The sequence below is a fragment of the Bombina bombina genome, chromosome 4 (genome assembly GCF_027579735.1).
Source record: "Bombina bombina isolate aBomBom1 chromosome 4, aBomBom1.pri, whole genome shotgun sequence".
In the NCBI taxonomy this organism is placed as follows: domain Eukaryota; kingdom Metazoa; phylum Chordata; class Amphibia; order Anura; family Bombinatoridae; genus Bombina; species Bombina bombina.
Genome location: NC_069502.1, coordinates 677808737 through 677830839, shown reverse-complemented (window position 1 = coordinate 677830839; position 22103 = coordinate 677808737). Strand labels below are relative to the sequence as shown.

The following is a 22103-nucleotide window of genomic DNA, read 5'->3' as shown; positions in this document are numbered from 1 at the left end:
TCAATGGAAGCGAGGCCCATGTTTGTGCAATCTCACTGTACCAACCATTTCTGCAATCTTATTGTACAAACCGTGTTTGTGCAATCTCACTGTACCAACTGTGTTTGTGCAATCTCACTGTACCAACCGTGTTTGTGCAATCTTACTGTACTAACCGTGTTTCTGCAATCTCATTGTACCAACCATGTTTGTGAAATCTCACTGTACCAACCGTGTTTGTGCAATCTTACTGCACCAACCATGTTTGTGCAATCTTACTGTACCAACCGTGTTTCTGAAATCTCATTGTACCAACTGTGTATATGCAATCTCACTGTACCAACCGTGTTTGTGCAATCTCACTGTACCAACTGTGTTTGTGCAATATTACTGTACCAACTGTGTTTGTGCAATCTCACTGTACTAACCGTGTTTGTGCAATCTCACTGTACTAACCGTGTTTGTGCAATCTCACTGTACCAACCGTGTTTGTACAATCTCACTGTACCAACCATGTTTGTGCAATCTCACTGTACAAACTATATTTATGCAATCTCACTGTAGCAACCGTGTTTGTGCACTCTCACTGTACCAACCGTGTTTGTGCACTCTCACTGTACCAACTGTGTTTGTGCAATCTCACTGTACCAACCATGTTTGTGCAATCTTCCTGTACCAACTGTGTTTGTGCAATCTCATTGTACCAACCATGTTTGTGCAATCTCACTGTACCAACCATGTTTGTGCAATCTTACTGTACCAACCGTGTTTGTGCAATCTCACTATACCAACTATGTTTGTGCAATCTCACTGTACCAACAGTGTTTATACAATCTTACAGTACCAACCGAGTTTGTGCAATCTTATTATACCAACCGTGTTTGTGTAATCTTACTGTTGCAACCGTGTTTGTGCAATATTACTGAACCAACCGTGTTTGTGCACTCTCACTGTACCAACTGTGTTTGTGCAATCTCACTGTACCAACCATGTTTGTGCAATCTTACTGTACCAACCGTGTTTGTTCAATCTTCCTGTACCAACTGTGTTTGTGCAATCTCATTGTACCAACCATGTTTGTGCAATCTCACTGTACCAACCATGTTTGTGCAATCTTACTGTACCAACCGTGTTTGTGCAATCTCACTATACCAACTATGTTTGTGCAATCTCACTGTACCAACAGTGTTTATACAATCTTACAGTACCAACCGAGTTTGTGCAATCTTATTATACCAACCGTGTTTGTGTAATCTTACTGTTGCAACCGTGTTTGTGCAATCTTACTGTACCGACCGTGTTTGTGCAATCCTCCTGTACCAACTGTGTTTGTGCAATCTCACTGCAACAGCTGTGTTTGTGCAATCTCACTGTACTAACCGTGTTTGTGCAATCTCACTGTACCAACCGTGTTTGTGCAATCTCACTGTACCAACCGTGTTTGTACAATCTCACTGTACCAACCATGTTTGTGCAATCTCACTGAACAAACTATATTTATGCAATCTCACTGTAGCAACCGTGTTTGTGCACTCTCACTGTACCAACCGTGTTTGTGCACTCTCACTGTACCAATCGTGTTTGGGCAATCTCACTGTACCAACCATTTCTGCAATCTTATTGTACAAACGGTGTTTGTGCAATCTCACTGTAACAACTGTGTTTGTGCAATCTCACTGTACCAACCATGGCCTCGCTTCCATTGAGTCGTTAAAAATGGAGCCGTAAGCTACCGAAGCGGACGACAGCTAAAAGTAATTTACGGCTCCATTTTAGTACCAGGTTTCCATTGAAAAAATTAGCGTGTTGCGCGCAGTCGCTCTTTTCGGCCGTACGTAAGTTTGCGTTGCCAACCAATGTCGGATTTGTCGAAAAGCGCGCCATAACAAGTGCATTGCCACGGTAACCCGACCTCTGTCTTTAAGAATAACGGTTTGCGCCTGTGCTCTTTACCTGTGATCGCCTCTAGAGAGAAAGACACGGGAGCTAGTTGCGTTGGTAGGAGTTTTGGGTTTTTGAGAGTTATTTGAGAGTTAGTGGAGAGTTTGATATTTTATTTTCATATATTCTTATTGTAGACCTCATATAATATTAGGAACACACACACACATCCATACATTAGTTAATTAACACACATTAGTTTATACACACACACACACACACATACACACTTTTATTTGATACAAACACATTCACATTTTTTTTATTTCATTAACCCCCATATCCCCATCTTCCTTTATTACTCCTTTCATTAATCCCCTTATTCCACTTCCCATCCCCCCTTTGACTACCCTTCCCTTCCTCACTATATAACTTTTTTTTTTTATATACATTTTGGCCATCCTATTTTTTTTTTTTTTACATCCCATATTTTTTGTTTCATTTGACTATATAGCCCACCCCTTTCTTCATTTGCATCCCTTATTATTTTTCTATAATTTTGTTCTAATCCTCCTTAGTTTTTCCTTTTTCATTTACATCCCTTTGTTTATTTTCACCCCCACATTTTATTTTTATTTTGAGGGATATAGAATAGAGATAGTTAGGGTCTAGATAGGTTAGGTAGTTAGTTTTGGGGCTATTTAATTTAGGGTTTAGTTAGGTGAATTAGTGTAGTTAGGTAAGCTAGGGACTTTAGTGTTAGGTTAGAGTTAGGGAGGAAGGAGAAAGGGATGGATAGGCCTAGTGGAGTTGGGAAGGGGGTGGCTAGGGGGAGGGCAGTGGAGAGGGTGGATAGAGGGAGGGGGAGGGGGGGAAGTAGGGAGTAGTATGGGCAGGAATAGGGGCCGAGGTTTGGGTGGAGGATTTGTCCTTCCTCAAACCCTGGCAGAGGAGGGAAGGAGAGAGGGTGGAAGAGGAGTGGAGGTGGGAGGAGTGAGGAGGAGTCAGCCTCAGCTAGGCACAAAAAGAAAAGGGAAAGTGGGGCAGACTGTGGCAAGTGGGGGTGGGGCTGGTGGTAGCCTGTCACAGCCTACAGGGACAGAGGAGGTAGAGAGGGCTGGTCCCCAGTCACAGGAGGGAGAGTCTGTGTCTGCTGGCCCTTCAGGTGTGAAGGGCAGGCTAAGAGAGGAGAGGTACTCTGAGGAGGAGAAGGAGGCTCTTGTTGAGGCCTACTTTGAGAGGGCAGTTCAGCTGGAAACCCTAACCTGAGGCCGGGTGTCCGGAATAAGCTGTGGGAGGAGATTCGAGTGGCAGTCAGCTGCTTAGGACGTAATCGTTCTACTGCCAGCATTAAACACTGCTATCATGACTGCAGGAGGGAAACCAAAGCTAAGCTGGCACAGCAGGCCAAATATGCACGTGGGACAGGTGGTGGTCCTAGCAAGAGAATACACCTAAGGTCATGGGAGGAGATGCTGTCCAATGTCATCTCGGATGAATCTGTTCACGGATGTAAGGGGACAATGGACACCTCTGTGCCACCTGAAGAGGTGTATGAAGGTGAATATTCAATATTAAATATAACCATATATGTGATGTATATATGTTGTATATCATAAATACCCATCTGTGTTTAGCTATGAATCTAAATTTACATAGTTGTATTTAATATGTTCAGCAAGCACTCTGTATTGTATATCTGCTCCGACAAGCAAGAATATTGATAATATAATATCCAAGAATATTAAGCATTTCATATAAATCATGTGTCATTGTCCTTAAAGGGACACTGTACCCAAATTTATTATTTTGTGAATCAGATGCAGCATGCAATTTTAAGCAACTTTCTAATTTACTACTATAATCAATTTCTCTTCGTTCTCTTGCTATCTTTATATGAAAAAGAAGGCATCTAAGCTTTTTTCTAAGTTCAGAACTCTGGACAGCAGTTTTTGATTGGTGGATGCATTTATCCACCAATCAGCAAGGACAACCTAGGTTGTTCACCAAAAATGGGCCACCATCTAAACTTACATTCTTGCATTTCAAATAAAGAAACCAAGAGAATAAAGAACATTTGAAAATAGGAGTAAATCCGAAAGTTGATTAAAATTGCATGCTCTATCTGAAGCACAAAAGAAAATATTTGGGTACAGTGTCCCTTTAACAATGTTCCTTTAAGACACAGTCTATAAAGATTCCTCAGTTATGGTCATATATGCTTGGATTTTATCCCAAACACACTATATGTGTGTGTGTGTGTGTATGTGTGTGTGTGTGTATGTGTGTGTGTGTGTGTGTGTATGTGTGTGTGTGTGTGTGTGTGTATGTGTGTGTGTACATATATACACATAAATATGGAATATAATAGTCTGTATTGTTATGCTACAAAGTAATATATTCTATTAGATAGATAATGTAAACATACCGTATATTTATTTGTAGGTTACGAACAGGAGGAGTATGAAGCTGCACCAACACCACAGCAGGATGTTCCTACATTCACTGAGGAGGATGAGGATATCTATGGTGACACTACCTCCTATATCAGCCTCTTAGAAGATGATATGCAGCAGCCTAGGGCATATGAAGTGGAGGATGTATCATGCCCTTCTCCATCTACCTCGGAGACAACATTTCATGTTTTGGGTTCTGAACCCCAGCAGACTCATCCTCCTCAACAATGGCAGTTCATGCATACTTCGCAGCAACAAATGGCACAGCCCCGACAGCTGCACCCACCGCAGCAGATGATGCACCCCCCACAACATCCTCAGCAGCAGATGATGCACCCCCCACAACATCCTCCTCAGCAGCAGATGATGCACCCCCCACAACATCCTCCTCAGCAGCAGATGATGCACCCACCACGACATCATTATCCTCAGCAGCAGATGATGCACCCACCACAGCAGCATACAGATCTGCATCATCTGTACTATATGCCTCCCACTCCTATGGCACAACAGGAATCCACACCACCACCCACTGCACCCACCAATGTATTGCCAACAGTGCCATCACAGACAACCTCACAGTCACCAATACGGAGAGACAGCCCTGGAACCAGCCAATTATTAGTTCCTGAGACACCAACTGTACAACAGGGTCCGGCACAGTCCCAGCAGGATGATCTACTGAGGCTCATACATAGAGAGCTTAGGCTGTCCAGGCTCCAGCAGCAGCAGGATTTGAGAAGGATACAGAGCCAAATGGACATCCATAATGCCTCACTCGTCCGCCTGGCAGAGGCAGTGGAGAGGCTCGCGGATAGGCCCCAAACTCCATCCTCCCTTGCATCCTCTGTCATCTCCCTGCAGGACCCTGAATCCCGGTTATTAGCCTCACATTCAGCTGGTGGACGTCGCACAAGACGCCACACTGCCCCCCTAAGTACCTCTCCTCCAAAGTCAAAATCCCGCCGCAAGAATTAATTAATATTCTTTTTTTTCCACCCAAGATATATCATATCTAATTTTTGCACTAAAGCACTTTTTTAAGTGCGATTTTCATCTCAGAAATATGCATCCATTTTTCTAATCCAAATTTGAACATATATCTTAATATTATTCTAATAGCTGTTTATCTGCTAAAAATGAACAGCTTTATTCATTTTTATTTCACATGATGTCAATTAATATGCAGGTGTACATTGTTGATAAATTTATGTGTCCTTTTATTGAGGATATTATGCCGTTTAAGAATACTTGGGGATACGTGTCTGAAATTTATACAGTATATGCTCTCTAACATTAGTCAACGTGACATGTGTAAATGTTATGATTTATATTCCACAAGCATATGTTGTTTGCTCCTTCAGATGAAGCTAATAAGGGTTATACAGTTATAGAAGAGTTGAAAAGTAAATACTCCTTCCTGTTGATATGGCCAAATACCTTGCATTCATTCTTATAGTCCTATGCGGAATGTAATATCTGAAATATATACCTATCATGACTAATACCTATCATGACTAATGCACTCCTTTTTGTCAAGATTATTATTCAATATTTAGAATAATTAGATAAATGTATCTTTATGATATTTAAGCACTGATGTATACACAACATATATGTGATTGCCATGATATAGAGGTGATTAATACATTTTAATTGACATCATATGAACAGACACAGACTCTCCCTGGGACCAATGGACAATGCACTTTTAAAATGTTTCAATAACTCCATGTTAAAGACAATACTTCATATCTCTTGAAGTATGTAATATTAAGCACTTATGTATTTTGGTTAATAGTCTAAATATTGCAAATGTATTATCTGCTTTAGCAGACATGACATTACATATATTTTATAAATATTAGTACTATGACACATAACTTTAATGTGTCATCGTTTTGTATTGAATAAATATGATTTTCACATTGAAAATTACATTTGAATGAGGGTAAATCTGTAATAATAAAACTCATCTTCATGATAAACAACTTATTTCCTTTGAATTATTTTTCTATATGTATTGAGATTATATATAGCATCCCTGGGCAAAGGTTTCATTTTGAATAGGTAGATATTTTATTTATTTTTATAATATTTTACCAGGAAAGATACATTGAGATTTCTATAGTTTTCAAGTATGTCCTGGGTCCACAAAACATTGCATTGATACAATGGGTACAATAAAATAAAAAACAATAATAATACACGATATATGCACAAAAATTTAACATAGAACCGGTAGGAAATATATAATCAACAATGACAGGTGCATTCTGTTTTGAGATATGTAGAGAGGGATCTCTTAAAGGATATTAGGCATGGGGAAGGTTTAAAAGTGTGCGGGAGGTCGTTCCATAATTGTGGTGCTTGCATATATTTTTATATGCACATACATATTGAAATTTCTATGACAACATGGGTGCAAATATTCCTATACATAGGACCAATAAATGTAGCATATATAATGTTATTTGTACATTGAAACACTCATAATTTTTTTGTGATTTGCAATTTCAATGAGAAACAGGCCTCAAAAAGCTCTTTTTTCCTCCTTTACACCTAGTTGAGCTGGGGGTAATATTTCTCAATGTATCGACAGCCTCCGACAGTGTATTAACGGTTAGCGCTTTCAATGGAAACCTGGTATAATTTATCGATTAACGGCTTCTATTACTTTCTATGGGACGCGAAAATCTTTTCGGCAGCCAAAGTCCGGCAGCCGATATTGAGGTATAACGCGCCATTGGAAACAGTCGTTAAACGCTATTGCTTTCGACAGCATATTTAACGGTTTGCGAGTGCACGCAAACTGAATTACAACTCAATGGAAGCAAGGCCCATGTTTGTGCAATCATACTGTACCAACCGTGTTTGTGCACTTTTCCTGTATCAACTGTGTTTGTGCAATCTCACTGTACTAACCGTGTTTGTGCAATCTCACTGTACCAACCGTGTTTTTGCAATCTCACTGTACCAACCGTGTTTGTGCAATCTCACTGTACCAACTGTGTTTGTGCAATCTCACTGTACCAAACGTGTTTGTACAATCTCACTGTATTAACCGTGTTTGTGCAATCTCACTGTACTAACCGTGTTTGTGCAATCTCACAGTACTAACCGTGTTTGTGCAATCTCACTGTACCAACCGTGTTTGTACAATCTCACTGTATTAACCGTGTTTGTGCAATCTCACTGTACTAACCGTGTTTGTGCAATCTCACAGTACTAACCGTGTTTCTGCAATCTCACTGTACTAACCGTGTTTGTGTAATCTCACAGTACTAACCGTGTTTGTGCAATCTCACTCTACCAACCATTTCTGCAATCTTATTGTACAAACCGTGTTTTTGCAATCTTACTGTACCAACTGTGATTATGTTATCCTGCTTCGTAGAGTGAGATTAGTTAAACGCATCTTCATGACCACATGACGGGATAAGCCGGTGCTATTGTTTTGTTAGAGATAATAATATCTGGTACTATTAATCTTGTTTCTAAACCACAAACCACATTTTTATTTTTACAATAAATGAACTTAGAAAAAAATGTATAATGGACATTTTACAGTATAACACCTATAAATTACACATCATAGATACATGTACTGTATAGCTATAATGCCCCGAATGTATGACTAATTAATCTACAAGCTGTGCTATTCTTTTGCAAGTGAAAAGGTTAATTTCACCCATGCAAATTGCTACTGTCCTTTCCCACTGTAAAATGGTATTGATGCATAGACTTGTATTGTAAGGGATATTCATGTATTAGTTATTTGCATTTGAATAAGGTGTCACTGGTCGCTTTCTTGGAACTTTATTATGGGTTTTACAGTTTACTTTCATCTCTGATAAGTTTGAACGGGAAAGATTTACTTTAAACTTATTATACAAACGCACAGATGCTTGCAATGTACTCACAGTATTACTTTCACACAAGTTCTTTTGTGGTTCAGACTTTCATATTGACCTTGTTTCTATGTTATTCTTTGTTGAAGAGACATCTAGGTAGGCATCTGAAGCACTACATGGCAGGAAATAGTGCTTTTCTCTAGTGCTCTTGCAAATGGATAAGATTCATGCAAAACAGCTGCCATATAGTGCCCCAGAAATGGGCAGGTTCCTAAGCTTGCGCCCCTGCTTTTCAACAAAAGATACCAAAAGAACAATAAAAATGATAATAGAATTAAATTAGAAAGTGGTTTAAAATTACATGCTCTAGATCAGGGTTCTTCAAACTTTTTTTTCCCAAGACCCAGTGCCATGATACCACCGACATTGGCGACCCTATTTTTATGCTTGGTCTCAAAATTTGAGTAGTATTGTACAACAAGATAGCTGCATTTTTTGGCAAAGTGACTAAAATATTTGTGTACTTTATTCCCGATTATAGTTAAACTTCTCAAACAAGACACACCCCACATACACTCTCATATAACGCACACACCACATACACTCTCATATAACACACACACACCATATAGACTCTCGTATAACACACACACTACATACACTTGCATATAAAACACACACCACATATAACTCTCACATAACACAAACACCATACACTCTCATATAACACACACCACATATAATTCTCAAACACCACATACACTCTCATATAACACAAACACCACATACACTCTCATATAACACATACACTCTCTTACAACACACACACCACACACTCTCATACAACACACACTCTCATACAATAATAACACACACACACCATATACTCTTATACAACATACACTCCCATAAAACACACACACCACAAACTCTCATACAACACACACACACACTACACACTCCGATAAAACACATACAACACACTTCCATACATCAGACACATCACACACTCTCATACAACACACACAGCACACACTCTTATACAACACACACACCACACACTCTCATACAACACATACTCCCATACAACACACACCACACACTCTCATACAACACAAACACTACCCACTGCCATACAACACACACACCACACACTTCCATACATCAGACACACCACACACTCTCATATAACACACACACTCATATTATACACACATACAACACACACACTCTAATGCATTTAGACACACTCGTACAACACACACATCACACACACATTGTCATACATCATAGATACACACACACTCTCATACAACACACACATAAGTTGCGACCTAGAAAACATGGTGTTGCGACCCAGTAATGGGTCCCAACCCGTGGTTTGAAGAACCATGCTCTAGCTGATTCACAAGTGAAAAATTTAGTTTCATATCCCTTTAATGTTAAAGGAAGGAAAACTTTTTTTTAGTTTATTTTTTAAAGGGACAGTCTAGTCAAAATTAAACTAGATAGAGCATGCAATTTTAAGCATCTTTCCAATTTACTTTTATCATCAAATTTGCTTTGTTCTCTTGGTAATCTTTGTTGAATGATAAATCTAGGTGCTAATTTCTAAGCTCTTGAAGGCCGCCTCTTATCTCAGTACATTTTGACAGTTTTTTTTACAGCTAGACAGTGCTAGTTTATATGTGCCATAATATAACAGTGATGGTTATGCTAAACTGGGGAATAGGTAATAAAGGGATTATCTTGCTTTTAAAACAATACAAATGATGGAGTAGTCTGTCCCTTTAATTTATAAAGAGACATTCTAGTGTAAAGATAACATGTTGTATTTCATTACATCATTTTATTTTTTAAACAAATGGCATTTTCACTATGTGTTTAACCTTTGCAGCCATAACAATAAATAAATAATGGCTACCTAGATTTCTAAAACAGAGACTGATGTGATTACTATTTTGACAATGAATTTACAATGTAGGTCCCCCCTCTACAATTACATGTTTCTCTTTTAAATGTTTTCAAATTCCCCTGCAATGATGTGGCTTGTAAAATTAAAATCACATGTGAATGAATGAACGTACCTTTGCGAACAAAATCGCCTTTCTTGTGGTCGAAGATACCATCTGTTACAAATGTATAATTGGCAAGTGGGTCACGTTTCATGTTTCTGAATGTTGCTTTTTCCACTACAATATTCACTGCTTCCTCATCAAGTTCTATCTCCACAAATTTGCAGATTTTCAGCACAGCAGATCGTAGATCCTTAAAACACAGAAAAACATTTAATCTTTCATAAGTAAGTTCTCTATAAAGGTATGAAGATATATATATTTAACAGTTATGGGCTAGACTGCAAGGGGGGCGCTATTTTAACGTGCTTCTGTAAAGGGACAAACTTTACCATTTACGGGCGCACGTTAAATAACCAGCCACTTGTAATGTAGCTCACAGTAGCACTTTGATCGTAGCGCAATTAAAGGGCCACTAAACCCAAAATCTTTCTTTCATGATTCAGATAGAACATACAAATTTAAACAACATTACAATTTACTTCTATTATTTATTTTGCTTCATTTTTTAGATATCCTTATTTGAAGAAAAAGCAATGCACATGAGTGAGCCAATCACATGAGGCTTCTATGTGCAGCAACCAATCAGCAGCTACTGAGCATATGTAGATATGCTTTTCAGCAATGAATATCAAGAGAATAAAACAAATTAGATAATAGAAGAAAATTAGAAAGATGTTTAAAAATGCATTCTCTTTCAAAATCATGAAAGAAAAAATGTGGGTATCATGGCCCTTTAACCAGAGGGCAGACCCCTAATTAATTAAAAAAAAATGTGCACCAATTGTCCCCAAAATAAAGTGTACAGTAGATCAGTTAAAAAATAAAGATGAGCATTATTTTACGTTATAAGAGGTTAAAGTCATGGGATGATGGGAAAAGTGCTTTTATATTGCGGTCTATGGGGACTGTGTTTTCACTGTAAATATACTGTATATGTATATGCTTATATGCATATATATTTATGTGTTAATATGCGTATATACACACATAAACACATAAATACATATGTATAAGCTTATATGCATATATATTTATGTGTTAATATGCGTATATACACACATAAACACATAAATACATATGTATAAGCTTATATGCATATATATTTATGTGTTAATATGCATATATGCACATATAAACACATAAATATATATGCATATTATCATATATATTTTTAATTTCCTGCCCAACTCTGCACAAATTACTCCCTGCGCTGCGCTAGGTTCTTTGCCGTGTATGATGGCATGAAAACGAGGCTAAGTTAAAAAAGGAAGGATAAACACCTTGAGAGTACCCACTAAATCGCTGTACACCTTGTCCCCCTGTTTCCTGGCCGATAGCAGCTCCCTCGGCTTCAGGTGGCAGGGACAAGGGACAGCAAATAAAACCAATATAGATGTGCACCGAGGTGCTTACAATTATCCCAAACGCGTTTCGGCTGTGTTGATCAGCCTTTGTCAATGTGTTTGTCAATTTTTTAAACACTATAGTAGGAATGAGTGCTATATCAAACCCTTAACTTTAGGTTCTCTTACCTGTTAATTTTTCATATGCATATTGAAGGGTTAGCACCGGATTCATTATCCATTTATTCCTCTATACAATATATCTAGTGCCAGTCCTCTAATTCATATCTGAAAATGAGGCTCCCATTGGAGCTTATGGAAGCTTGCTCTGGTGAGCGCAAGGCATCCAGGCTATGTGAATGCTTAATACCAGCATACATTGTGTGCGAAATGCAGTTTTTCCCCCCCACTGGTAATCTAGGCTAAAACTATCAAATGTATTTATATTTGATGTGTCAAACTTGGAGGAAGTACAAATTCCCAATACATTTAGCCACCAATCAGCAAGCGTAACCCAGGTTCTGAACCAAAAATGGGCCGGCTCCAAAGCTTTACATTCCTGCTTTTTAAATAAAGATAGCAAGAGAACGAAGAAAAAGTGATAATGGGAGTAAATTAGAAAGTTGCTTAAAATCAAAAATGGTTTATCTGACTCATTAAAGAAGAAATTTGGGTTTAGTATACCTTTAAAAAGATACCAGCTATTTTACTTTGAAGATTTACCACTCCCAGCAGATCCAAAAAGGACATATTAAGAATTATATTACACAGACCAGCTCTTGAGGTCAAATGTGATAAAGAACTTCCAATTCTACAAGATTAGACAACATTACTATTTTCAGCTTCTCCTAATAAAAGAAACTGATGTATTATAGGGAATATTTTCTGTCATTAAACTGATTTATCTAAATGGATATCTGATTTATATAAATCTCTCTAGGGCATCTCTATTCATGTTGTGGTGGTGAACATTCATGTTTAATACCTAAGGTTTAAAGTAGGAATATAGAATGTCTATATGTGACACTGCCTTATGGAAGAACATTTGCCATAATATTAGTGTTGATATCTACTTATTTTCAGGAGAAGGGTATCTTTGTTCTACATTATTTAGATAACTGAAACTTCCAACTCAAAACATTGAAGAAAACATTTTATATCTGACAAATCTCTTGCCATGCACCTCTATGACAGCCAGAACATCAATGAAAATATTAAGGAAGTGGGCATCAACAATTCACACTGTTAAGCTAGAAGGATGGCCGATGCCTCAATTACACCAGTATTTTTCTGCAACTCAGTCTGTCCTAAAATATATTTTTTCCATCTCACCATCCACAGAGTCAAAATTCAGAAAAGGTCTTCAATTTACAGACTTATGTAGGTCAAAAACAATTTATATCTCATCTGATGAATTACATTTCTTTCATGGTAGCGAGAGTTCACGACCAGTTACATATGGGATATACATTCCTACTAGGAGGAGGCAAAGTTTTCCAAACCTCAAAAGCCTATAAAAACCCTCCCACCTCGTTCATACCTTAGTTTGATGTATAGTCAAGTGGTGATGTGTTTAGAAGGAATAAAAGTCAAAATGAAGAGCAGGGAAAAAAGATGTGCTTAAATAAATAATATAACCCCAAATGGGTGGGGGCTCGTGGACTCTCGCCACCATGAAAGAAATTAATTCATAATATGAGATATAAATTATGTTTTCTTTCCTATAGGTGGCGAGAGTCCACAACCTGCTATGTATGGGATATAATACCAAGATGTGGAAGTCCACGAGTAACAGTAAATGGAGGGATTAAATTAAAAAGAGCTTTTTTCGCTGAGAAATTAAATCCATAACCCAAAAATAATTTCTATTATGACAAACTGAGACAACTGCCTGAAGGACCTTTCTACCAAAGGCTGCTTCTAACTACATCAAAATGGTAAAATTTTGTAAATGTATGGAGAGAATACCAAGTAGGTGCTTTGCAAATTTGATTAACTGAAGCCTTATTCTTAAAAACCCAAGATGTGGTGACCGATCTAGTAGAATGAGCTGTAATTCTTTGTGGCTGACCCACCTCCAAATAAGCTTTGTGAAGCAAAAGTTTCAGCCAAGAGGCTAAAGAAATAGCAGAGGATTTCTGGGCTTTCTTAGGACCAGAAAAAAGAGGAAACAGTGCATAAGTACACATAGAAACATCATTAGATTAATCAGTATGCATTAAAAAATCTAAGCATGAGTCACATAAATGAGCTGAAGAAGCTACTTTAGTTGTTTTACAATAAGCACACTTAGCTTTGGTAGAAAGGTGTTCATAGTAATTCCTATTATAAATTTAGGGACAGATTGGTGTTGCTCCATTACGGCAACATGTTTAATGGAAAAAATTAGATGCAACTATTACTATTATTACCTCCTTAAGGCAAGCTTTTTGAGGAAAAGGAAAAAGATATATGCCTCCTTTATATAGCTTTGCATGGACGTTAAAGTGCTAAGCCATTCAGCCTAGGAAAGCAGTAACCATCAGGGTTCACAATTTTCAATACTAATTTAAAGGAAAAAAATGCGCGCTAGTAGTGTGCGCATCTGTTGATGTGTTGCCCTGTGTGCATAGTATGACACGCTTGTGCGCCAACAGTAACGTATAAGAAAATTGTACAATCTAAGAGCATGAATAATGGCGCACAACCTATTTATTGATCTCCTTTTGTGAAAAAAAGGCACGTGAATCAGACGTGCTCCTGCATACGCATGTAAAGTTTTTGGCTGCAAACCCGATAAATAATTATGTCCCCGGTTTAATGCACGCCTGCATGGGCATGTGAAAATGATCAGGCACGAAAAAATAAAATGCAAGGGGAGTAGCAAGTATCTGTCCCAGGACCATACATACACATATACATATATAGTTAAACTTTTAAACATCTTAAAAGTGCCCATAAATATAGCTGTGAGTGATTATAAAAATACAAAACGTACTTACCCATAGACACTCGACCACTTAGTAGAAGACAGCCAAACCAGTACTGAAACATATCAGCAGAGGTAATGGAATAGGAGTATAACATCTGTAAAGGGAGGCAGAAGACAAGTCTCTGCGACCAAATTTACAGAGAGCCTATAAAGGATTTCCTATGAGGCAAAAACATTGTATCAGTTCTCCAATCACATCCCGTTGACAAGCACAGTACTCTGAGGGGAACTGGGCTTCAATATGCTCAGAAGTGCCTTTCACTGAAGAAATCAAGCACATTGTTATGCTTCATCCACCTCCAACAGAGGCAAAGTATAAACTAAGGTATGAGTGAGGTGGGAGGAGTTTTATAGGGTTTTAAGGTTTGGGAAACTTTGCCTCCTCCTGGTAGGAATGTATATCCCATATGTAACAGGTCATGGACTCTCGTCACCTGTATGAAAGAAACAGATTCTGGCAAAATTGGCTGGGGTGCAACTGGTTATGGGCAATATATAAATGGAAGTTTGAATCCAGATTAATCCAGAGTAAGTAAAATCCTGGCACTGATGAATTTTCAAGGTTTCATACAACAATGCCAAAGTCAATAGTCATGCAGTATTGAAGGAATAGAAGCTACTAAGAATTTATGGGAAATCTAACATTGGATAATATTCCTGCAGATCTGGACTAAGAGGCAGATGATCTAAACATGGTCCGAGTTTATCAGATGGAATAGCAAATTCCCATTTTATGCATAACACCACAATGAGGATATCCAGATGTAGATTTAAAGAATATTCAACAATTGTCAAGCATGTCAGTTCTTTAGCTTTATTCCATCCCACCTGTTGACGTGAGTGAAAGTTTTCTATTACAGATATTCAAACAGAAATATGTCCCGGATTATATGCATGATCAGTAGAGAACATGTGAAGTTTATTGAAATCATTCCACTCTGGCCCAGTTGGCCATGGTATCCATTACTGAGACAATTATCAGAAATGTTTTCATCGCACAGCCGCATGTAACATAAAGGGGTGGAGCCAATCAATGAAAGACTGAGCGGGATGAAAGGTGAGGCTGTACACTGTTTAGCAGTCGACTACCATCCACACATTGGGACCGTCATTTTGGCTTCTTTACCTTGGGAAACTCTTGTGACCCTAAGTGAATTACTATTGCATGTAATATTGTGGCGTTTTTATATATTTTAAAGTTTTTTATAAATCTCCTTTGAAGGTGATTAAATTTAGAGTTAATTGGGTGCCTGGCAGATTAAAACCAGGTGTCCACTGACCTTAGAGCTACTGAAGCACTCACTATGTGAGTAGAATTTTGGCCATACATTCATTGTACATATTGTTACACTGTTGAGTGTTTTTGTTTCTTTAATCAACAAAGAAATTGCTTTATTAGAAATTAATTAATAATAATAATTTCACAAGATCATTACAGTTTATCCTTTGAATTACATTTACTTTATTTTAATTACGTATTTTTTTGGTATGATTATTAATACTCTTTTATTCAAAATTATCAGTAGAATCACTGTGTATAATTCTGGTACTTTCAAAAATACGTTTTTTTCAACCATAATCCTCAAAAGATATTGGTGACTTGGTTTCAATTGCAGCAGCTACATATTCCTGCTCCAATTATCCGTACTTCAGTCATGAAAAAAAATCTACCTCTTCAGCTTATATCGTAGTTTGGGATATTTTATTTTTCAAATGTAATCATTCAACACAACCTTTGTACATCAGATATTACTATGATACAATCTTTTGGAGTTTTTGTATGCACTTATCTGCAAGGCCTTAGTTTCAACTTTTTGAAGCTTTAAGTCTCAATTATTTCAGCTACAGCAGTTATTAAATTACCACTGGAGGCTCTGCAGTTTTTTCAGACATGGGTGCCGATTTAACAAGGGCCAAATGGCCCTGAATGTAACTGTTTCCACGCAAGTCTTCAGGCTCGCCGGAAAAAGGAGTTATGAAGCAGCGGTCTTAAGACTGTTGCTCCTTATAGGGACATGAAACCCAAATTTTTTCTTTTATGATTTAGAAAGAGCATGCAATTTTAAAACAACTTTCCAATTTACTTCTATTATCTAGTTTGCTTAATTCTCTTGATATAATTTGTTGAAATGCATATCTGGATAGGTTCAGTAGCTTCTGATTGGTGGCTGCACATAGATGCCTCGTGTGATTGGCTCTCCCATGTGCATTGCTATTTCTTCAACAGGGATATCTAAAGAGTGAAGCAAATTAGATAATAGAAGTAAACTGGAATGTTGTTAAAAATTGTATTCTCTATCTAAATCATGAAAGAAAATTTCTGGGTTTCATGTCCCTTTAACTTATACGCCGCCTCTGAGGCGGCGGACAGCAATCCACCCGATCGTATACGATCGGGTTAATTGACACCCCCTGCTAGCAATCGATTATCCGAATCTGCAGGGGGCAGCATTGCACAAGCAGTTCACTAGAACCGCTTGTGCTATGTTAAATGCCTACAGCGGATCATGTCTGCCAGACACTTGATAAATCGTCCCCATTGGCTCATGTCTGTTCTTCAGAGAGACCTGTTAAATCTCACTGGAATGTACCTAAGGGTTTTTAATACTTATTGAAAGCACCATTTGAGTCTTTTTAAGCCTCTTATGGTTTCTAACTCTGAAAACTGTCTTTTTGGTACTGATTATTAATTATTTTTTCATCTATTATATAAAAATATATATATATATTATTATATAAGTGGCTGGTTAATGCTCCTGCAAACTTGTGGGAGCACATTGCACTTAGCGTAATTAACCAGAGGTCAGTACTCTGGTTAATTGAAAAAATGTCCCCCAATTGTCCTCCAAAAAAGGTGGACAGTTCCTTTATTGAAATTAAAAATATGAGCATCTTTTAAAAAAAAAAAAAAAAAAAACTGCACAAAGCAGTTATAAGGGGTTTAAAGTCAGGGGGATGTGGGAATATATATGTATGTAATGACCAACGCTGCATGAATTACCCTCTGTGCTGCGCTAGTTACTTTGCCGTGTCTCACTGTATGAGAACGAGGCTCCAATTGAAGCCTATGGAAGCATGTGTTACGCCCATAGATCCCCTCTGTTCAGCTCACTAGCAGAGCTGGCAAAACTTATTTTACAATAAGGAAAACAATATGGCCCCTATTTAAGAAAGTCTGGTGGACCTGATCCGACAGTGCGGATCAGGTCCGCCAGACCTCGCTGAATACGGCGAGCAATACGCTCGCCGTATTCAGCATTGCACCAGCAGCTCACAAGAGCTGCTGGTGCAACGCCGCCCCCTGCAGACTCGCGGCCAATGGGCCGCCAGCAGGGGGTGTCAATCAACCCGATCGTACTCGATCGGGTTGATTTCCGGCGATGTCTGTCCGCCTGCTCAGAGCAGGCGGACAGGTTATGGAGCAGCGGTCTTTGTAACCGCTGCTTCATAACTGCTGTTTCTGGCGAGCCTACAGGCTCGCCAGAAACACGGGGCATCAAGCTCCATTCGGATCTTGATAGATAGGCCCCTATGAATTTTGTATTTAGAAGTATGAATTTCACAGTGTATTTGAATCTACAGTGTAGTTTTATTAGCATTTCTACTGTGTCTGTAAATAGTTTTTTTCCTGTGTAATTTCAGTAGGCATTCTATTTCTTCCATATCATTTATGCAGAACAATTTTGTCATGATTTTTAATGTGATTTGACAGTAGAATGTTTAACTACCTCTTTTTATTTAAAAAATGCATTATTGTAATGTATGTATCTCCTTCACATACTTAAATCCAGAGAACACCCCTTTTATGGACACGCTATTCTCAAGGTAAAAACTGCCATTACAGAATTCCCCTGAAGTAATGGTCAGCATTCTTAGAGCATCGCACAAGCCCAGAGACCTTTAGATAATTGGGCCATTTGTATTGCTTTCATCCTGCATACTTCTTAAGGTGAGAGCTTTATGTACGAATATGTGAACGTTGTGTATATATTAATTTGCTTACCATTTTCATGTCTTCATACGTCAAAAATAGAAAATTATAATCTTCACTGTGGGTGTACCAGCCTTTTATATGATCAAACCAAGAACCTGAAAGTACTGTAAATAAAAATGTTAGATGAATATCAAAAAATTATTTTGTTTCTTTTCAAATCATTCAAATTTAAAATAAAAAGAAGTAGAACCGATGCGTTCATGCATGAAATGGTGTTATTTATAGTGATTGTGTCATTTTACAGCTTTCTACTAAAAAAAAGAAAAATTTAAAATATATCACTAAATATTGTCATTGGCCTAGATTTGGATTTTTGCGTTAGCCGTCAAAACCAGCGTTAGAGGCTCCTAACGCTGGTTTTTACCGCCCTCTGGTATTTGGAGTCAGTCATTAAAGGGTCTAACGCTCACTTTCCAGCCGCTACTTTTCCATACCGCAGATCCCCTTACGTCAATTGCGTATCCTATCTTTTCAATGGGATCTTTCTAACGCCGGTATTTAGAGTCGTGGCTGGAGTGAGCGTTAGAAATCTAACGAACAAACTCCAGCCGCAGAAAAAAGTCAGTAGTTAAGAGCTTTTTGGGCTAACGCCGGTTCATAAAGCTCTTAACTACTGTGCTCTACAGTACACTAACACCCATAAACTACCTATGTACCCCTAAACCGAGGCCCCCCCACATCGCCGCCACTCGATTAAATTTTTTTAACCCCTAATCTGCCGACCGCCACCTACGTTATCCTTATGTACCCCTAATCTGCTGCCCCTAACACCGCCGACCACTATATTATATTTATTAACCTCTAATCTGCCCCCCACAACGTCGCCGCCAGCTACCTACAATAATTAACCCCTAATCTGCCGACCGCAAAGCGCCGCCACCTACGTTATCCTTATGTACCCCTAATCTGCTGCCCCTAACACCGCTGACCCCTATATTATATTTATTAACGCCTAATCTGCCCCCCACAACGTCGCCGCCACCTACCTACACTTATTAACCCCTAATCTGCCGAGCGGACCGCACCGCTACTATAATAAAGTTATTAACCCCTAATCCGCCTCACTCCCGCCTCAATAACCATATAATAAATAGTATTAACCCCTAATCTGCCCTCCCTAACATCGCCGACACCTAACTTCAAACATTAACCCCTAATCTGCCGACCGGAGCTCACCGCTATTCTAATAAATTTTTTAACCCCTAAAGCTAATTCTAACCCTAACCGTAACACCCCCCTAAGTTAAATATAATTTTATTCTAACTAAATAAATTAACTCTTATTAAATAAATTATTCATATTTAAATCTAAATACTTACCTGTAAAATAAACCCTAATATAGCTACAATATAAATTATAATTATATTGTAGCTATTTTAGGATTTATATTTATTTTACAGGCAACTTTGTATTTATTTTAAACAGGTACAATAGCTATTAAATAGTTAATAACTATTTAATAGTTACCTAGTTAAAATAATAACAAAATTACCTGTAAAATAAATCCTAACCTAAGTTACAATTAAACCTAACACTACACTATCAATAAATAAATTAAATAAACTACCTACATTTATCTACAATTAAACCTAACACTACACTATCAATAAATAAATTAAATACAATTCCTACAAATAACTACAATTAAATAAACTAACTAAAGTACAAAAAATAAAAAAGAACTAAGTTACAAAAAATAAAAAAATATTTACAAACATTAGAAAAAAATTACAACAATTTTAAACTAATTACACCTACTCTAAGCCCCCTAATAAAATAACAAAGCCCCCCAAAATAAAAAAAATGCCCTACCCTATTCTAAATTACAAAAGTTCAAAGCTCTTTTACCTTACCAGCCCTTAAAAGGACCTTTTGTGGGGCATGCCCCAAAGAATTCAGCTCTTTTGCCTGTAAAAAAAAACATACAATACCCCCCCAACATTACAACCCACCACCCACATACCCCTAATCTAACCCAAACCCCCCTTAAATAAACCTAACACTAAGCCCCTGAAGATCTTCCTACCTTATCTTCACCTCGCCGGGTATCACCGATCCGTCCTGGCTCCGAAATCTTCATCCAACCCAAGCGGCGGCTGGCGATCCATAATCCTGCGGCTGAAGAGGTCCAGAAGAGGCTCCAAAGTCTTCATCCTATCCGGGAAGAAGAGGCGATCCGGACCGGCAACCATCTTGATCCAAGCGGCATCTTCTATCTTCATCCGATGACGACCGGCTCCATCTTGAAGACCTCCACCGCGGACCCATCTTCTTCTTCCGACGACTTCCCGACGAATGACGGTTCCTTTAAGGGACGTCATCCAAGATGGCGTCCCTCGAATTCCGATTGGCTGATAGGATTCTATCAGCCAATCGGAATTAAGGTAGGAAAATTCTGATTGGCTGATGGAATCATCCAATCAGAATCAAGTTCAATCCGATCGGAACAGCCAATAGAATGCGAGCTCAATCCTACCTTAAATCCTACCTTAATTCCGATTGGCTGATAGAATCCTATCAGCCAATCGGAATTCGAGGGATGCCATCTTGGATGACGTCCCTTAAAGGAACCGTCATTCGTCGGGAAGTCGTCGGAAGAAGAAGATGGGTCCGCGGTGGAGGTCTTCAAGATGGAGCCGGTCGTCATCGGATGAAGATAGAAGATGCCGCTTGGATCAAGATGGTTGCCGGTCCGGATCGCCTCTTCTTCCCGGATAGGATGAAGACTTTGGAGCCTCTTCTGGACCTCTTCAGCCGCAGGATTATGGATCGCCAGCCCCCGCTTGGGTTGGATGAAGATTTCGGAGCCAGGACCGATCGGTGATACCCGGCAAGGTGAAGATAAGGTAGGAAGATCTTCAGGGGCTTAGTGTTAGGTTTATTTAAGGGGGGTTTGGGTTAGATTAGGGGTATGTGGGTGGTGGGTTGTAATGTTGGGGGGGGGTATTGTATGTTTTTTTTTACAGGCAAAAGAGCTGAATTCTTTGGGGCATGCCCCACAAAAGGTCCTTTTAAGGGCTGGTAAGGTAAAAGAGCTTTGAACTTTTTAAATTTAGAATAGGGTAGGGCATTTTTTTATTTTGGGGGGCTTTGTTATTTTATTAGGGGGCTTAGAGTAGGTGTAATTAGTTTAAAATTGTTGTAATATTTTTCTAATGTTTGTAAATATTTTTTTATTTTTTGTAACTTAGTTCTTTTTTATTTTTTGTACTTTAGTTAGTTTATTTAATTGTAGTTATTTGTAGGTATTGTATTTAATTAATGTATTGATAGTGTAGTGTTAGGTTTAATTGTAGGTAATTGTAGGTATTTTATTTAATTTATTTATTGATAGTGTAGTGTTAGGTTTAATTGTAACTTAGGTTAGGATTTATTTTACAGGTAATTTTGTTATTATTTTAACTAGGTAACTATTAAATAGTTATTAACTATTTAATAGCTATTGTACCTGGTTAAAATAATTACAAAGTTGCCTGTAAAATAAATATTAATCCTAAAATAGCTACAATGTAATTATAATTTATATTGTAGCTATATTAGGGTTTAT

General features: G+C 38.1%; 1 protein-coding gene across 2 annotated transcripts in view; it reads right to left on the bottom strand.

Annotated features, from left to right (window-relative positions):
- The window catches only part of LOC128656709 (amine sulfotransferase), an 83553-nt gene that overhangs the window by 7832 nt on the left and 53618 nt on the right, over nucleotides 1-22103 (bottom strand). For both annotated transcript variants that reach the window (XM_053710811.1, XM_053710810.1), the window contains exons 5-6: nucleotides 18566-18660; nucleotides 10258-10438 (exon numbers count right to left, since the gene is read on the bottom strand). In XM_053710811.1, the coding sequence (XP_053566786.1) occupies nucleotides 10258-10438; nucleotides 18566-18660 (276 nt within the window). The remainder of the gene's footprint in view (nucleotides 1-10257; nucleotides 10439-18565; nucleotides 18661-22103) is intronic.